The 18,720-nt window shown below is 49.4% G+C and overlaps 2 protein-coding genes across 2 annotated transcripts; one reads left to right on the top strand and one right to left on the bottom strand.

The window, feature by feature from the left end:
- Positions 1-1,729: 1,729 nt before the first annotated feature.
- LOC120395986 (olfactory receptor 51A4-like) lies at positions 1,730-2,665 on the bottom strand. Its single transcript, XM_039520840.1, has one exon. It carries the CDS (start codon positions 2,663-2,665, stop codon positions 1,730-1,732), a length of 936 nt encoding a protein of 311 aa, XP_039376774.1.
- Positions 2,666-12,628: 9,963 nt separating this feature from the next.
- LOC120395726 (olfactory receptor 51G2-like) lies at positions 12,629-13,564 on the top strand. Its single transcript, XM_039520394.1, has one exon. The coding sequence runs from the start codon at positions 12,629-12,631 to the stop codon at positions 13,562-13,564; it is 936 nt and encodes a 311-aa protein (XP_039376328.1).
- The last annotated feature ends 5,156 nt before the right edge of the window (positions 13,565-18,720 follow it).

Below are 18,720 nucleotides of genomic sequence, written 5' to 3'. Positions count from 1 at the left end.
GAGGAGGAAAGTGAGGCTGGAAAGGAGAAGAAGGTTTCTGACCATCGGAGGAGGGATGTTCTGGAACAGCCTCCCAACAGGAGCAGTGTTGAGGAAGCAACCCCGTCGGTTTTACAAGGAAGCATGACAGATGTCAGCCTTCTTCCAGGTGGAGGCAGAAGCAACCAGAGCGACCTTCAATCTCTAGGGTTCCTTTTCAACACACAACAGAGCAGCAGCTCGAGCCCCCCATCCACTAAACTGGGAAAATTACACCCTACCCCATGGTGCCTTTGAAAGCCAACACTTCTCCACTCACAAGCACAAAGTCTGAGTGTAGGAAAGTAAGTTTTTCTTTAAGGAGGGAAGTCATCGCATATTAATGAAGGAAAATTCCACAAGCAGGATTCATAAACATAAAATTGTGAGCAGAATAGTGCATGTGGGGCAGTGTCTCTACCTCATATGCTTGAGTGCTACAACGAAAAGTTCCTTTACTCTGCCGCTCTCTGCTCCCTCACCTCACCCCACTCACTGTCGTCATCCCTGGTATATGTCATAGGAGAATAGCCACCAATTTTGGGGTCTGTCTGCCTTTTTCTCAGAAGTTTGTCCTCAATTTGGTATTTTTCAGTTGTGATCCACAAAAGCACGGTTACAGCTAACCCAGGAGCCCAGGCTGCTGTGGGGATTCCCAGACTCTCGAGCTTCTCTGGGGATGATTTCTGAGGGGCAGAGACATAGGCTAGGGACTTCTCCTGTTTCCCCAGCCCCTGCCCAGGGCAAATGGAGGATCTCGGGCTCCTCACTGCGGCTCTGGCTCACTGATCAGCTCTTTCCATGGCCCGGCTGTGGCTTCTAGCCTGGACAGGGAGTGGAGCCTCCATGGAAGAAGAGGAGCAGGGAGTGGGACCTCCGGGGGGAAGAAGAGGGGTCGGGCAGGGTCACAGAGGGGACCGGGCTCCGGTCCTGTGTCCCGTTTTTGTCTGTTGAAAAGGCGCTCACCCTACACTGAATGGGCTGGGCTGGGATAGGAGCTCGCTGGGCCTGAGCTGAGGCCAGTTTATATGGTTTTGCAGTGCTGGGGCAGCACATATGAAGCTGAAGGGGAGGGAACGTTGGCCTGAGTCTCTTCCCAGGACTCTTGTGTCAGACCATTACTGGCACTCCTGCGTTAATCATGTGTCTGACACCAGTCAGTCACTAGCACCTGACTGAGTGTGCAGGGGAAGATTGAGTGACCGGACCCCCTGAATAGCCCCTGTCCCCAGCTGGTGCAGAACCCATGGGCAATGCGGCACCCAGAGCACTCAGAAAAGGCCAGGCCTGCTACTGCAGAACAGCTCTGCAGCTATCTTCAGAGCCCTTGCATGTATAGCCAGAGAAGGGACAGTGACAGGCCATGGGAAAGAGCATCCACATCTCTTCTCTTTATTGATTATCAACAGGAATTGTGAGGTCGGAGCAGCAAACAATACAGCTCTTTATTGTCCAACATTCAACCTATCCCCTGGTTCTCCACAAAAAGTCACTCTGTAAATGCTGCTGCCTACCTGGGTCTCCCTCCCACAGTGCCCAGTCCTCTCTCACCATCCCTGTCCTCCCTCACCAGCCTTAGACCTCATCTGAACCTCTCTTTATAGTGAATATCAGTAACTCATGTCATCTTGGATGTACCGGTCCAGTATGGAAGAGGTGGCCCATGCTTTTTGTCTTCCATATCACTGGAGCCAGGTAGTGAACTGACCCTTCACTTGATGAACACCCTGATTATCTTCACACAAAGGTGTTTGCTTTTCACGCTGTACACGATTGGGTTCATCAGCGGGGGGAGAAGCAGGGAGATGTATCCAAGGAGAATCTGAAGTAAGGGAGAAGAGTCCTTCTCAAAGCTGTGTATCACAGTCAAGCTGATATCAGGTGTGTAGAAGAGCAGGACGGCAAAGAGGTGGGAGACGCATGTGTTCAGGGCCCTCAGGCACTCCTCGTAGGACGCGATGCTCAGCACCGTTTTGAGGATCATCACATAAGAGAGGAAGATGAGCAGCGAATCCAATCCCATTATTAAGAGTTTAGTAAACAATCCATAGATGATGTTGACTCTGATATCTGAACAAGCCATGTTCATGACATCCCGGTACAAACAGTAGGAATGGGAGAGGAAATTGGCTTGACAGTACTGGAACCGTTTCAGGAGAAAGGGAAGTGGAAGTATTATGGCCATCGCCCTTATCACAGCCACGAGTCCCATCTTGGCTATTCTCGGCAGGGTTAAGATGGCAGCATATCTCAGCGGGTTATGGATCGCAATGAAGCGGTCAAAGGCCATCAACAACAGCACAGAGGATTCAATGCACTGAAGCAAGTGGATGAAGAAGAGCTGGGCTAAACAGGCATTGAGGCTGACCTCCCTAGAGTTAAACAAGTATATGCCCAGTATCGTCGGCATGGTGGATATCGATATGCCAAGGTCTGTGATGGCCAACATGGAAAGGAAAATGTACATGGGCTGATGGAGGCTTGGATCTGTCTTTACAATGAACAGAATGACTGAATTTCCTACTATCGAAATCACATACATGAAGAAGAAGGGGATAGAAATCCAGAGATGTGTGTCTCCATCACTTGGTAGCCCGGTGAGAAGGAATATTACAGATTTTAATTTTGTGTCATTGATAGCTGACATAATGTAATGGGCAGGTCTGAGGAGTTCTGAAATATCCTTCCTAAAAGAAAAATAAGAGGAGATTATATGATATTTAGCAAGGAATCATTCTGCTCTCAGTGCAAGTCTACAGACTACAGAGCTCAAGGTAGATAAGCAAAAACACACACCAGGATTTACATGGATCTGATTAGTCAGACTGGATCAGACTTGCACTCCAACTACCCCAGTAACCAGTGTTAATGTCCAGATGCTTCAGAGGAAGGTGGAGGAAGCCCTAATTAGGCAGCAACGAGATAACCTGCTCCCAGGGAGTTTCCTCCTGACACCCACTAGTTAAACATATTTTGTGGTGTAAATTAGAAAAGTTTAGAACCCCTTCAAAAATTTTTAAAACAATCCTCTCTAGTGTATTTGGGCTTGTTACTCAGTCCCTCTTTGAATCCTGCTAAGCTCTTGGCCCCATTGATATCTTTTGGCTGTGAATTCCACAGCCTACTTGAGCACTGTGCGATTTTACCATTGTGACCTTAGAACATACAAACATAAGAGTGGCCATACTGAGTGAGACGAAAGGTCCATCTAGCCCAGTATCCTGTCTTTGACAGTGGCTTCTGCCAGGTGCCCCACAGGGAACGAACACAACATCGTCAAGTGATCCATCGCCCATATATTTATGCAGTTCTCTTTTCAACCCTGCTACACCCTTCACACAGACACCCTTTCTGGCCCTGCACTTCGGAGTGTGGACTCTTGTATCATGACATGTGTGTAAATATATGGCAAGTTTATGGTGAAAATGGTCATTGTATTCATGTGTCCTGCACTGAAGCTATTTTTAAATGTCTTTTATAGCTTCATTATACGGACAGTTTTTTTCTACGCTCCTGACAATCCAGGTTATTCAGCTGCGTCTTTCCAGCGTATGGGATACATTTCTAGGGTGAGGTTTTTAATTCAATAAGGGTGATATCAACAGCCACCCGCCAGACTTTCATGTGTTCTGTTTGCAATATTTGTATTACAATGAATAGTTTTGGCAGAACATTTACACATCTGTACCTTAGTACACACATGTGAACCACAGGTGCTGAACCCACTCGGATCTGCTAGGCAGCACAGTTGACCCACAATGGGCTGTAGCCCAGAGTCCAGTCTGAGGGTGGGAGAATGGAGGGATTCCACACCATGTGCAGGAAGGCTACAAGGGCTGACATTTGGCACTCAAGAGACCAGAGAAGGGGAAGAGATGCCAGTAGCCCTTTAACTATAGTAACTATAGAGCAAAAATATGCCCTCTTGGACATGTTACCACAAAGTAATGCAGCTCTGAAATCCTGCCTTCACAATCAAGCCAGAGAATAAAAGCTCTGAAAATGCATTTGCTGATTAAATTTCCAGGAGCAAATAAACCTGAGTAGATTTGAGAACTTGTCACTGATATTCCGTGGGGTCTCATCTCTCTCAGCCCCTGGCAGAATCAGGCTCAGAGCCTTCAGTATCTGTAGAAACGAGACCCCTGGGGGCATCATGCTTTTCATACTCCAAGTTCAGGTTTCTGTGGAACTTGAATAACCCCCTGAGCACTTTGCTGCCTGTCCTCCTGCCCCTGTTACAGAGTCATTCTGACAGCCCAGCTGAGTTTGCTGCGGTGGCACAGAACATCTTCAGATTTAAACAGCTCGCAGCCTTTACCCTTCACTTCACATTGTAAAGAGAGTGAAACCTGCCAACGTACCTAATTCCTGCTAGAAGGGGAGCCGCTGACACCAGAGGTTTTCACCCTAAAGGCCAAGGAGTCACTGAAGAGGTTGCACAGGCAGCAGGCAGCATCTGTTCAGATAGGGAGGCAAGTGTTTTTATGAAGCATGTCTGCACATTCCCTTGGGGGCCACTTGGCCATCAGGGAACCTCAGCTGCTTGGCTTAGTGTGCACCAGCTTTAACCCCATCATGGCCAATGGAAACTGCAGGATGCCAAATCACAGGGTGATGCTACTATATTGGACTGCAGCACCAGCCCAGCTGCAGGCTCTAGTCCTAGAATCCGGGCTTGTCATCATTGTTCATATGGTTCTGATTAGTCACATGGCTCCCTCGAGGGCGGCTGAGTGGTAGTGATGATACCGTCACAGCTGTGATCTTGCTGAAATAAAATAAAATAGAATAATAATATGGGGCCTGATTACTCCCTGGCAGGGCCTAAATTTCCCTTGGATCCTTCCAGTCCCTTCCATTCTCCATGAGGAACAAGGAATAAGGAGGAGGATTTTGGAGGGGAGTGTGGGAGTGTCACAAGGATGCCGGAATTTCTGCATAGTCACCAGACCGGCGTTTGCAGCCGTTGCAAAAAATGGAGGAACAGACAGAGGATTCTCGTCTCACATGGTCTGGCTGGCAGAGAGCAGTCCGAGGGCAAAGGTCAGCTTCACACCTTGACCGTGTAACACACTGAGCACAGAGCACTATGGTGACAGGACCTAGGCTCACACGGGGTTCAGCTTCCACAAGAAAGGTGCAAACGGACGGGAAGATGCTCAGAGGCACAGGGACACAAGGCTGGGTCGAAGCCGGGATGTAGACATGGGTAGGCCTGGGGGGCATCCAAGCCCAATCCACCAGCTGGGACTCCTAACTGCAGCTTGGTGCCCAGCTGTATCCCTCTCCTGCCGGTCCGGAGCGCTGATTCGCTGGTCTCTTACCCCAGATGGGGGTGTGCCTTGTGGGGGCGGGTTTAGGCCAATAGTGGACTAGCCAGTGGTCCTCGGCCAAGGGTGTCACCCTGCTCCGTTCAGCCCACCTGCCACTCCTGCGGTGAAGCAAGGTCCGGGTGTGGGGGTTTACTGCTCTCTCCCCCTACCCAGTCGCCGGAGAACAGGCCGGGGCACTGGAATAACACTGAGTGTACAATAGGAGTGGGGTAAGCCCAGCATCACAGAATCACTGGGTGGCGAAGTGGAATAAGCCCCCACCCTCTGACCGCGTGCCCTGACCCCACTCCCCGGCAGGAGAGACGGGTGCAAACCCTTGCACCTTTTACCCCATTTCCTCAGCAGGAGGGGGGCTGCAGCAGGGATGGAAAGGGGCTCAGGGCAGGAGGTTGGGGTGGGTGTGGGAGTCTGGGCGAAATTTAGGATTCAGGAGATGGCAGGGGGTTGGGGGTGTGGCACCTGGGCTGGAGTAAGGGTGTGCAAGGGGGCTCAGGGATGGGGCAGAGGGTTGGGGTGTGGGGCGCTTCCTTGGGGGCAAATCCCATTTGGTGAAAGGGTGCAGGTGGCTCCGTGCATCCCTGCGCTTGCCTGCATGTTCCACCCCCCACAAAAGGATCCTCCTGACACTAGCAGTATCGCGGCTCTAGGTGCGGGGTATGGGACGGCAGCTCCCTGTCGCTCATTCCCAGCTTCTGGCAAACAGAGGCTAGGGACACCATCCCTGCCCTTCCTGGCTACTAGCGATTGATGGACCTATCCTCCATGAATTTATCTAGTTCTTTTTTTTAACCCCGTTAGAGTCTTGGCCTTCACAACATCCTCTGGCAAGGAATTCCACGGGTTGACTGTACATTGTGTAAGGAAACCCAGTTCACACAGGTTTCAGCACAGGCTGCTACCACAAGAAAGGGGCAAACAGAGGGGAAGATGCTTTCAGAGACACAGGGAAACTCAGCTGGGTCCTTGGCTTCCTGAGAGAATTTAAGTTGGGCCAGTTCTGTTTCTCTATCTCCAGAGCAAAGCCTGAGTGCATGGGGCAGTGCTTTTTGCCTCATATGTTTGAGTTCTACAATGAAAAGTTACTTTACTGTGCCCCTCTCCTAACCCCACTCACTGTGGTCATCCTTGGTCAAAGAGGACACAGAGCTGAGAGGTGCATATGTCTGAGTTCACCTCCCACCTGGGGAAGAAGGCACCTTGCTTGATCTGACATCTGAGCACTTGCTTTGGCTGGCCATCCCACCAGACTCAGTTCCTCTCCACTGTCTGACTGTTAATCCGCTTCTGCTGCCACCAGTATCTCTGTTTTCATCTTGGAAAGTCAGTCTCTTAGTGATTGTCAGGTCTTAATGATTTTCAACTTTTAACAGGCCAGGCAGAAATGCCATTCCACCACAAGTGATTTCAGTTCTCCTTTGATCACTGAAAATAACAAAAGGCTCCCAATGGACCCTATTTAGTTCTATCTTTGAACAGTGGGTAGGAACATGGTAAACCAGATCTTGGACCCTTAGGAAAAGTTCACACTTCCTGGCTAGGACACCTATCCCCACCCCTATTACCCTCACAGGAATCTGGCATTCGAGCCCCTGCTTGATGTGATACTTTCAGCTCAGGGTGACCCCCTCATTTGGGGCAGGTTACGCACATTTCTGCTCCCCTTTAGTCATACAATAAAAACAATAACATTGACAACTTTTCACCCCCAATGCATTCAGTACTACAGTGATTTGTAACCCAACAATAACCAAAGCTGGTCACTTTGACATCACCACTCTATCTGCTGGATACCTAGTCAGAGTAAGTGTGTTTATGAAAATAAAGTTTGCTCCTGAAATCTCTGTCCCTCTTGGATAGCTCTCAGGGGAGAACTCACTCAGACCCTGCTTACACAGGCTTATTAAAAGGATGATATGCCTCGGTCTCCTGCCATAGGAATTGTTCTTGGGTTCCTGTTTAATGATGTCAGGGGCGGCTCTAGAAATCACGCTGCCCCAAGCAGCGCGGTGCGCTGCGCCGCCCTTCCCCGGTCCTGCGGCGGGTCCCCTGTTCCCGCGGCTCCGGTTGAGCTCCCTCTGCGGCAGGTCGACCGGAGCCCGGGACGAGTGGACATGCCGCAGTCATGCCTGCGGGAGGTCCAGCCGAGCTGCGGGACAAGCGCTCCCTCCGCAGTCATGCCTGCGGCAGGTCCACTCGTCCCGGGCTCCGGTCGACCTGCCGCAGCCATGACGGCGGCAGGTCCGCCGGCCCAGCCTCCCGCCCTCCCCGGCTGCAGGGGACGCCCCCTACATTTTGCCGCCCTAGGCACCAGCTTGTTTTGCTGGTGCCTAGAGCCGCCCCTGAATGATGTCACAGGAGTTTAATTCCCTGAGTTCCTGGTAATCTCAACATGCTGAGCTGCCAGCTGCTCCCTCCCCTGCCACTAGCCCCAGAGAGGAACTATGGTTCAGTGCCAGGCTCACACAGGTTTCAGCAAAGGCTCCTTGCACAAGAAACAGATAAACAGATGAGAAGATGCTCTCAGAGACACAGGAAAACTAGAATTGGTCCCAAGAGCTCCTTGGCTTTCCAAAAATATGTAACTTGGAAATGTAACTTTTCCTCTTGAAAAAGACACAACTAAGGGGAGATATGATTGAGGTCTATAAAATCATGTCTGGTGAAGAGAAAGTAGATAAGGAAGTGCTGATTACTATTTCTCATAACACAAAAACTAGGGGCCTCGAAATGAAATTAATAGGCAACAGGTTTAAAACAAAAAAAAGGAAGTATTTCTTAACACAATGCGTAGTCAACCTGTGGAACTCTTTGCCAGAGGATGTTGTGAAGGCCAAGACATAACAAGGTTAAAGAAAGACCTACATACATTCGTGGAGGATAGATCCATTAATGGCTATTAGCCACGATGAGAAGGTGTTGTGTCGCTAGCCTCTGTTTCCCAGAAGCTGGGAATTAGCAACAGGAAGCTGCTGTCCCCTGCCTCCCAACTAGAGACGTATCACTGCAAACAACAGCAAGCTCCTTCTGAAGCTGCAGGGGGTTTTACCTGCAAGCAAGCGCAGGGCGCAAAGCCGCCTGCACCCCCCACCAAACGGGACCTGCCCCAGGTCAGCGCCCCACACCCCAGCCCCCTACCCCAACCTGAAGTCCCCTGCCCAGGCCCCACATCCCAATCCCCAGCCTGCTCCTGAACCTGAACTCCCTCTGAGACCCCCAGACCAACCCCCTACTCTGAGCCCTCTCCTGCACTCCAGACAACTCATCCTCAGACCCACCCTAGAGCCCACACTCTCCTGCACCCACCCTCCTGCCTCTCCCACAGCCCCCTCCCACACTGTGAACTCCTCATCTTTGTCCCCACCCTGGAGCCTAGGAGGCCCCACAAATTCTAATAGCCCTGGGCCCCCAGAAGAGTTAATCTGGACCTGCTCACATATCACTACGAGCTAAGTTAGACAGGCTTTCCTCTGGAGATAGAGGAACAGCTTTCAGAAGCCCCATTTCCTGAGGCAGATTAGAGTGTTGTGTGGCCTTGGCTCAGCCAGGGAAAATGAGGTTCTGTCTCCACCACTTCTAGAGCCCTCCTCCTGCTGGGGAAATGGGGTCAAGGGCGAAGGGGTTTGCACCCGTCTCTCCTGCTGGGGAGTGGGGTCAGGGCACGCGGTCAGGGGGTGGGGGCTTATTCTACTTCGCCACCCAGCGATTCTGAGATGCTGGGCTTACCCCACTCCTATTCTACACTCAGTACTATTCCAGTGTCCCGGCCCGTTCTCCGGCTACTGGGTGGGGAGAGAGCGGTAAACCCCCACACCTGGACCTTGCTTCACCGCAGGAGCAGCAGGTTCGTGGAACTGAGCAGGGTGACACCATTGGCCAAGGACTACTGGCCCAAACCCACCCACACGAGGCACTCTCCCATCTGAGGCAACCCTGCACCCTGGGTTTGTAATGCAGGAAAGGGGGCTGCCAGGAAGTAATCATGCCCCATATTATTACTCTATTTTATTTTCTTTCAGCAAGATCACAGCGGTGATGGCATCATCATTACCACTCAGATGCCCTCGAAGTAGCCATGTGACTAATCAGAACCATTTGAACAGGGATGACAAGCCCGGATTCTAGGAATAGAGCCTGCAGCAGGGCTGGTGCTGCAGTCCAATTAGGTAGCATCACCCCATGTCCCCTGTGATTTGGCCTCCTGCAGTTTGCCATTGGCCGTGACGGGTGTTAAAGCTGGTGCACAGGCAGCCAAGCAGCTGAGATTCCCTGAGGGCAAGTGGCCTCCAAGGAAATGTGCAGACATGCTTCATAAAGACAGTCACCTCCCTGTCTGAACAGATACTGCCTGCTGCCTGTGCAACCTCTCTGACGGGGGAAAACCACTGGTGTCATCGGCTCCCCTTCAAGCAGAAATTGGGTATGTTGGCAGGTTTCACTCTCTTTACAATGTGAAGTGAAGGGTAAAGGCTGCGAGCTGTTTAAATTTGAAGATGTTCTGTGCCACCGCAGTGAACTCGGCTGGGCTTTCAGAGTGACTGAGTAACGGGCAGGTGGACAGGCAGCACTAGGTAGATTGGGAACCCCTCCCCTGCATGCGCCCAAGGTGCTCAGGGGGTTATTGAAGTCACACAGAAACCAGAGCTTGGAGTGTTACCACCCTGATGCCCCAAGTCAGGATTTCTCAAGGGCTCCCAAATCTACAGGTGCTGTGTGCTCTGGGCCCGATCCTGCCAGGGGCTGAGTGACAGGAGACCCCAAAGAATTTCAGTGATCAGTTCCCAAATCTATTCGAATTTATTTGCTCCCGGAAATTTAATCAGCAAATGTATTTTCAAGGATTTTATTCTCTGGCTTGATTGTGAAGGCAGGAATTCAGAGCTGCCTCACTTTGTGGTAACAGGTCCGAGAGGGAATATTTTTTCTCTATAGTTACTACAGTTAGTGGGCTACTGGTATCTCTTCCCCCTCTCTGGTCTCTGAGTGCCAAATGTCAGGCCTTGTAGCCTTCCCGCTCATGGGGTGGAATCCCTCCATTATCCCACCCTCAGACTGGCCTCTGGGCTACTGCACACTGTGGGTCAACTGTGCTTGCCGACCAGATCCAAGTGGGTTCAGCACCTGTGGCTGAGATGTGTGTACTAAGGTACAGATGTGTAAATGTTCTGCCAAAACTATTCAATGTAATACAAATATTGCAAACAGAACACATGAAAGTCTGGCGAGTGGCTGTTGATATCACCCTTATTGAATTAAAATCCTCACCCTAGAAATGTATCCCATACGCTGGAAAGAGGCAACTGCATAACCTGGACTGTCAGGAGTGCAGAAAAAAACTGTTCATATAATGAAGCTATAAAAGACATTTAAAAATAGCTTCAGTGCAGGACACATGAATACAATGACCATTTTCACCATAAACTTGCCATATATTTACACACATGTCATGATACAAGAGTCCACACTCCGAAGTGCAGGGCCAGAAAGGGTGTCTGTGTGAAGGGTGTAGCAGGGTTGAAAAGAGAACTGCATAAATGCATGGGTGATGGATCACTTGATGATGACCTGTTCTGTTCGTTCCCTGTGGGGCACCTTGCCTAAGCCACTGTCAAAGACAGGATACTGGGCTAGATGGACCTTTCGTCTCACTCAGTATGGCCCCTATTATGTTTACATGTTCGAAGGTGTGACGATGCGGTTCTGGCGGGACCCAACTGAGAGTGCCAATTCAGGACCAATTGCTCAAACAGGGCAGTCACAGCCCTAGGCTGGGGTTTTTCCACCTCCAGGGCAAACCAAACCAGCCAGACAAAAAGGACTTTGGTTTCACTCCACTGGCTAACCACAAGTCACACAAGCAATTTCCTTAGACACTCCAGTCTTCCAGTATCACCACCAGTGCCACCCGTCCTGGGGATAAATGGTTATAAAACCCAACACCCCAATAAAAGAAAAAGGTTCTCTCGATCCCAAAGAATCAAGCCCCAGACCCAGGTCAATATACACATCAGATTTTACCCACAAATCACGCTGTTGCCAATCCTTTAGAATCTAAAATCTAAAGGTTTATTCATAAAGGGAAAAAGGTAGAGATGAGAGCTAGAATTGGTTAAATGGAATCAATTACATACAGTAATGGCAAAGTTCTTAGTTCAGGCTTGTAGCAGTGATGAAGGAAACTGCAAGTTTAAATCAAGTCTCTGGAGTATATCCCCCACAGGGATGGGTCATTAGTCCCTTGTGTAGAGCTTCAGCTTGTAGCAAAGTCCCTCCAGAGGTAAGAAGCAGGACTGAAGACAAGATGGAGATGAGGCATCAGCCTTATATAGGCTTTTCCAGGTGTAAGAACCTCTTTGTCCTTACTGTGGAAAATTACAGCAAAATGGAGTCTGGAGTCACATGGGCCAGTCCCTGCATACTTTGCTGAGTCACAAGGCGTGTCTGCCTTCTCTCCGTGGGTCAATTTTGTAGTTGATGGTCCTTAATGGGCCATCAAGCAGGCTAGGCAGAGCTAACACCAACTTGTCTGGGATGTCACCCAGAAGCAGAGCACAAATACAAAATATAGACAGTATAGAGCCAATACTTATAACTTCAACTACAAAATGATACATACATACAGACACCATAATCATAACCAGCAACCCATAACCTGGTCTTAGACACCTTATATGACCCCCTTTACCTAAGATTTGGTGCCACTACAGGACCTTGGTTGCAAACCATGTTCTATATGATCCCAGTTTATATCAATAACGTCACATAAGGTCACAATGGTAAAATCATACAGTGCTCAAGCAGGCTGTGGATATCACAGCCACAAGATATCAATGGGGACAAGAGCTTAGCAGGATTCAAAGAAGGACTGAATAACCAGAAAAATCCTATTATAGTAGAGAGAATTGTTTTAAAAAAAATTTGGAGAGGGTCTAAACCTTCCTGATTTTCACCACAAAATATGTCTAACTAGTGGGTGTCAGGGGGAAACTTTCCCTGGAGCAGTTTATTTCATAGTTGCCTATTTCAAGGCTTCTTCCACCTTCCTCTGAAATATCTGGAAATGGCCACTGGTTACTGGGGTAGTTGGAGTGCAAGTCTGATCCAGTTTGACTAATCAGGACCATGTAAATCCAACAGTATGTTTTTGCTTATCTACCTTGAGCTCTGGGAGTCTGTAGACCTGCACTGAAAGCAGAATGATTTCTTGCTAAATATCATCTACTCTCTTTTTTTTTAGTAAGGACATTTCAGAACTTCTTGGACCTCTGCAGTACATTATGTCAGCTGTCAATGACACCAAATTAAAATCTGTAATATTCCTTCTTACTAGGCTACCGAGTCATGGAGACGCACATCTCTGGATTTCTATCCCCTTCTGCTTCATGTATGTTATTTCAATAATAGGAAATTCACTCATTCTGTTCATTGTAAAAACAGATCCAAGCCTCCATGAGCCCATGTACATTTTCCTTTCCATGTTGGCCATCACAGACCTTGGCATATCGATAACCACCATACCAACAATATTGGGCATATACTTGTTTAACTCTAGGGAGATCAGCCTCGACGCCTGTTTAGCCCAGCTGTTCTTCATCCACTTGCTTCAATACATTAAATCCTCTGTGCTCTTGCTGATGGCCTTTGACCGCTTCATTGCAATCCATAACCCGCTGAGATATGCTGCCATCTTAACCCTGCCGAGAATAGCCAAGATGGGACTGGTGGCTGTGCTAAGAGCGATGGTCTTAATACTTCCACTTCCCTTTCTCCTGAAACGGTTAAGATACTGTCATGCCAATGTCCTCTCCCATTCCTATTGCCTGTTCCAGGAGGTCATGAACATGGCTTGTTCTGATATCACAGTCAACAGCATCTATGGATTGTTTACTAAACTATTCCAGATGGGGTTGGACTCGCTGCTCATCTTGCTCTCTTATGTGATGATCCTCAAAACAGTGCTGAGCATCGCATCCTACAAGGAGTGCCTGAGGGCCCTGAACACCTGCGTCTCCCACCTCTGCGCCCTCCTGCTCTTCTACACACCAGAGATCAGTTTGTCTCTGATACACAGATTTGGGAAGGGCTCTTATCCCTTACTTCAGATTCTCCTGGGCTACATGTCTCTGCTTCTCCCCCCGCTGATGAACCCAATTGTGTACAGCGTGAAAAGCAAACACCTTCGTGTGAGGATAATCAGGGTGCTCATCAAGTGAAGGGTCAGTTTACCACCTGGTTCCAGTGACATGGGAGATGAAAAACATGGGCCACCTCTTCCATACTGGACCGTTACATCTGAGATGACATGAGTTACCAATATTCACTCTGCAGAGAGGTTCAGACGAGGTCCAAGGCTGGTGAGGGAGGACAGGGCACTGGGGGATGGAGACCAAGGCAGGCAGCAGCATTTACAAAGTGACTGTGTTTGCGGAGAGCCGGGCAATTGGTAGGATGTTGGCTCATAAAGAGCGGTATTAGTAGCCTCTCCGACCTCACAATTCCTGTCAATAATCAATAAAGAGAAGGGATGTGGATGGTGTTTCCCATTACACCTGATCTGTCACTGTCCCATCTTTGGCTAAACATCCAAGGGCCATGAAAACAGCTGCAGAGCTGTTCTGCTGTCACAGTTCTGGCCCCTCCTGAGTGCTCTGGGTTCAGCATGACCCATGGGTGCTACACCAGCTGGGGACAGGGGCTATTCAAGGGCCACAGACACCCACCCTTCCCCTATGCCCTCAGCCAGGTGCTTGTGACCGAGTGGTGTCAGAAACATGATTAACGCAGGAATACCAGGAGAAATTATTCAGGCAATCCCTCAGTTAATGGCTTTGCACACAACACACCTGCTCAGTCCACACCCCACTGAGGCAGGGCAGAACTGCATGTGTGAGGAATGGTCTGACACACAGGAGTCCTGGTAAGAGACTCAGGCCAAGGTTCTCTCCCCTTCCACTCCATTTGTGCTGCCCCAGCACTGCAAAACTGTGGAAACTGGCCTCAGCTCAGGCCTAGAGAGCTCCTATCCCAGCCCAGCCCATTCAGTGTAGGGTGAGCACTTTTTCAAAAGGCAAAAGCGGGACACAGACCGGGAGCCCTGTTCCCTCAGTGACCCCACCTCCTGCCCCCCTTCTTCCACTTGGAGGCTCCTCCTCTTCCACTGAGGCTCCACCCCCAGTCCAGGCCAGAAGGCAGAGCTGGCCCATGGAAAGAGCTGATCAGGGAGTCAGAGCCTCTGTGAGGAGCCCCAGATCGTCCAGCTGCCCTTGGCAGGGTACTTGGGGGGGCAAGAGAAAGCCCCAGCCTATGTCTCTGCCCCTCAGAAATCATCCGCAGAGAAGCTCGAGAGTCTGGGAATCCCCACAGCAGCCTGGGCTCTCGGGGTAGATGTAACCGTGCTTTGGTGGATCACAACTGCCAATACCAAATTCAGGACAAACGGCTGAGAAATAGGGCAGACAAATCCCAAGACTAGAGGTTATTCTCTAATGAGATATACCAAAGCAGCAACAAAACGGAAACTTCTGTTTCACCACAGTGGCTAACAAGAAGCACAGTAACTTGCCAGTGTAGAGAAGCTGTCACCCTCTCCTGCACCCACCCTCCTGCCTCTCCCGCAGCACCCTGAACTGTGAACTCCTCATCTTTGTCCCCACCCTGGAGCCTAGGAGGCCCCACAAATTCTAATAGCCCTGGGCCCCCAGAAGAGTTAATCTGGCCCTGCTCACATATCACTACGAGCTAAGTTAGACAGGCTTTGCTCTGGAGATAGAGGAACAGCTTTCTGAAGCCCCATTTCCTGAGGCAAATTAGAGCGTTGTGTGGCCTTGGCTCAGCCAGGGAAACTGAGGTTCCGTCTCCACCACTTCTAGAGCCTGCCTCCTGCTGGGGAAATGGGGTCAAGGGCGAAGGGGTTTGCACCCGTCTCTCCTGCCGGGGAGTGGGGTCAGGGCACGCGGTCAGAGGGTGGGGGCTTATTCTGCTTCGCCACCCAGCGATTCTGAGATGCTGGGCTTACCCCACTGCTATTCTACACTCAGTGCTATTCCAGTGCCCCGGCCCGTTCTCCAGCTACTGGGTGGGGAGAGAGCGGTAAACGCCCCCACCTGGGCCTTGCTTCACCGCAGGAGTGGCAGGTTCGTGGAACCGAGCAGGGTGACACCATTGGCCAAGGACTACTGGGCCAAACCCACCCACACGAGGCACACTCCCATCTGAGGCAACCCTGCACCCTGGGTTTGTAATGCAGGAAAGGGGGCTGCCAGGAAGTAATCAGGCCCCATATTATTACTCTATTTTATTTTATTTCAGCAAGATCACAGCGGTGATGGCATCATCATTACCACTCAGGTGCCCTCGAAGTAGCCATGTGACTAATCAGAACCATTTGAACAGTGATGACAAGCCCCGGATTCTAGGAATAGAGCCTGCAGCAGGGCGGGTGCTGCAGTCCAATTAGGTAGCATCACCCCATGTCCCCTGTGATTTGGCCTCCTGCAGTTTGCCATTGGACGTGACGGGTGTTAAAGCTGGTGCACAGGCAGCCAAGCAGCTGAGATTCCCTGAGGGTAAGTGGCCTCCAAGGAAATGTGCAAACATGCTTCATAAAGACAGTTGCCTCCCTATCTGAACAGATGCTGCCTGCTGCCCGGGCAACCTCTCTGATGGGTGAAAACCTCTGGTGTTATCTGATCCCCTTCCAGCAGGAATTGGGTATGTTGGCAGTTTTCACTCTCTTTACAATGTGAAGTGAAGGGTAAAGGCTGCAAGCTGTTTAAATTTGAAGATGTTCTGTGCCACCACAGCAAACTCGGCTGGGCTGTCAGAGTGACTCTGTAACAGGGGCAGGAGGACAGGCAGCACTAGGTAGATTGGGAACCCCTCCACTTCATGCGCCCAAGGTTTTCAGTGGGTTATTCAAGTTACACAGAAACCGGAGCTTGGAGTGTTACCACCCTGATGCCCCAAGTCAGGATTTCTCAAGGGCTCCCAAATCTACAGGTGCCGTGTGCTCTGGGCCTGATCCTGCCAGGGACTGAGTGGCAGGAGACCCCAAAGAATTTCAGTGACTAGTTCCCAAATCTATTCGGGTTTATTTGCTCCTGGAAATTTAATCAGCAAATGCATTTTCAAAGCTTTTATTCTCTGGCTTGATTGTGAAGGCAGGAATTCAGAGCTGCCTTGCTTTGTGGTAACAGGTCCAAGAGGGAATATTTTTGCTCTATAGTTTCTACAGTTAGTGGGCTACTGGCATCTCTTCCCCCTCTCTGGACTCTGAGTGCCAAATGTCAGGCCTTGTAGCCTTCCCGCTCATGGGGTGGAATCCCTCCATTCTCCCACCCTCAGACTGGGCTCTGGGCTACTGCACACTGTGGGTCAGCTGTGCTTCCCGACCAGATCCGAGTGGGTTCAGCACCTGTGGCTGAGATGTGTGTACTAAGGTACAGATGTGTAAATGTTCTGCCAAAACTATTCATTGTAATACAAATATTGCAAACAGAACACATGAAAGTCTGGCGGGTGGCTGTTGATATCACCCTTATTGAATTAAAAACCTCACCCTAGAAATGTATCCCATATGCTGGAAAGAGGCAGCTGAATAACCTGGATTGTCAGGAGCGTAGAAAAAAACTGTTCGTATAATGAAGCTATAAAAGACATTTAAAAATAGCTTCAGTGCAGGACACATGAATACAATGACCATTTTCACCATAAACTTGCCATATATTTACACACATGTCATGATACAAGAGTCCACACTCCGAAGTGCAGGGCCAGAAAGGGTGTCTGTGTGAAGGGTGTAGCAGGGGTGAAAAGAGAACTGCATAAATACATGGGCGATGGATCACTTGATGATGACCTGTTCTGTTCGTTCCCTGTGGGGCACCTGGCAGAAGCCACTGTCAAAGACAGGATACTAGGCTAGATGGACCTTTCGTCTCACTCAGTATGGCCACTCTTATGTTTGAATGTTCTAAGGTGTGATGATGTGGTTCTGGCGGGACCCAACTGAGAGTGCCAGTTCAGGAGCAATTGCTCAAACAGGGCAGTCACAGCCCTAGGCTGGGGTTTTTCCACCTCCAGTACAAACCAAACCAGCCAGACATAAAGGACTTCGGTTTCACTCCACTGGCTAACCACAAGTCACACAAGCAATTTCCTTAGACACTCCAGTCTCCCATTATCACCACCAGTTCCACTCGTCCTGGGGATGAATGGTTATAAAACCCAACAGCGCAGTAAAAGAAAAAGGTTCTCTCGATCCCAAAGAATCAAGCCCCAGACCCAGGTCAATATACACATCAGATCTTACCCACAAATCACGCTGTTGCCAATCCTTTAGAATCTAAAATCTAAAGGTTTATTTACAAAGGGAAAAAAGGTAGAAATGAGAGGTAGAATTGGTTAAATGGAATCAATTACATACAGTAATGGCAAAGTTCTTAGTTCAGGCTTGTAGCAGTGGTGGAGTAAACTGCAGGTTCAAATCAAGTCTCTGGAGTACATCCCCCGCTGGGATGGGTCATCAGTCCCTTGTGTAGAGCTTCAGCTTGTAGCAAAGTCCCTCCATAGGTAAGAAGCAGGACTGAAGACAAGATGGAGATGAGGCATCAGCCTTATATAGGCTTTTCCAGGTGTAAGAACCTCTTTGTCCTTACTGTGGAAAATTACAGCAAAATGGAGTCTGGAATCACATGGGCCAGTCCCTGCATACTTTGCTGAGTCACAAGGCATGTCTGCCTTCTCTCTGTGGGTCAATTGTGTAGCTGATGGTCCTTAATGGGCCATCAAGCAGGCTAGGCAGAGCTAACACCAACTTGTCTGGGATGTCACCCAGAAGCAGAGCACAAATACAAAATATAGACAGTATAGAGCCAATACTTATAACTTCAACTACAAAATGATACATACATACAGACACCATAATCATAACCAGCAACCCATAACCTGATCTTAGACACCTTATATGACCCCCTTTACCTAAGATTTGGTGCCACTACAGGACCTTGGTTGGAGAGGGTCTAAACCTTCCTTATTTACACCACAAAATATGTCTAACTAGTGGGTGTCAGGGGGAAACTTTCCCTGGAGCAGTTTATTTCATAGTTGCCTATTTCAAGGCTTCTTCCACCTTCCTCTGAAGTATCTGGAAATGGCCACTGGTTACTGGGGTAGTTGGAGTGCAAGTCTGATCAAGTTTGACTAATCAGGACCATGTAAATCCAACAGTATGTTTTTGCTTATCTAGCTTGAGCTCTGGGAGTCTGTAGACCTGCACTGAAAGCAGAATGATTTCTTGCTAAATATCATCTAATCTCTCTTTTTTTTTAGTAAGGACATTTCAGAACTTCTTGGCCCTCTGCATTACATT

This window comes from Mauremys reevesii, linkage group 1 (assembly GCF_016161935.1).
Source record: "Mauremys reevesii isolate NIE-2019 linkage group 1, ASM1616193v1, whole genome shotgun sequence".
Taxonomy (NCBI): domain Eukaryota; kingdom Metazoa; phylum Chordata; order Testudines; family Geoemydidae; genus Mauremys; species Mauremys reevesii.
The sequence above is the reverse complement of the archived record's forward strand: the minus strand, read 5'-3'. Positions and strand labels throughout refer to the sequence as shown.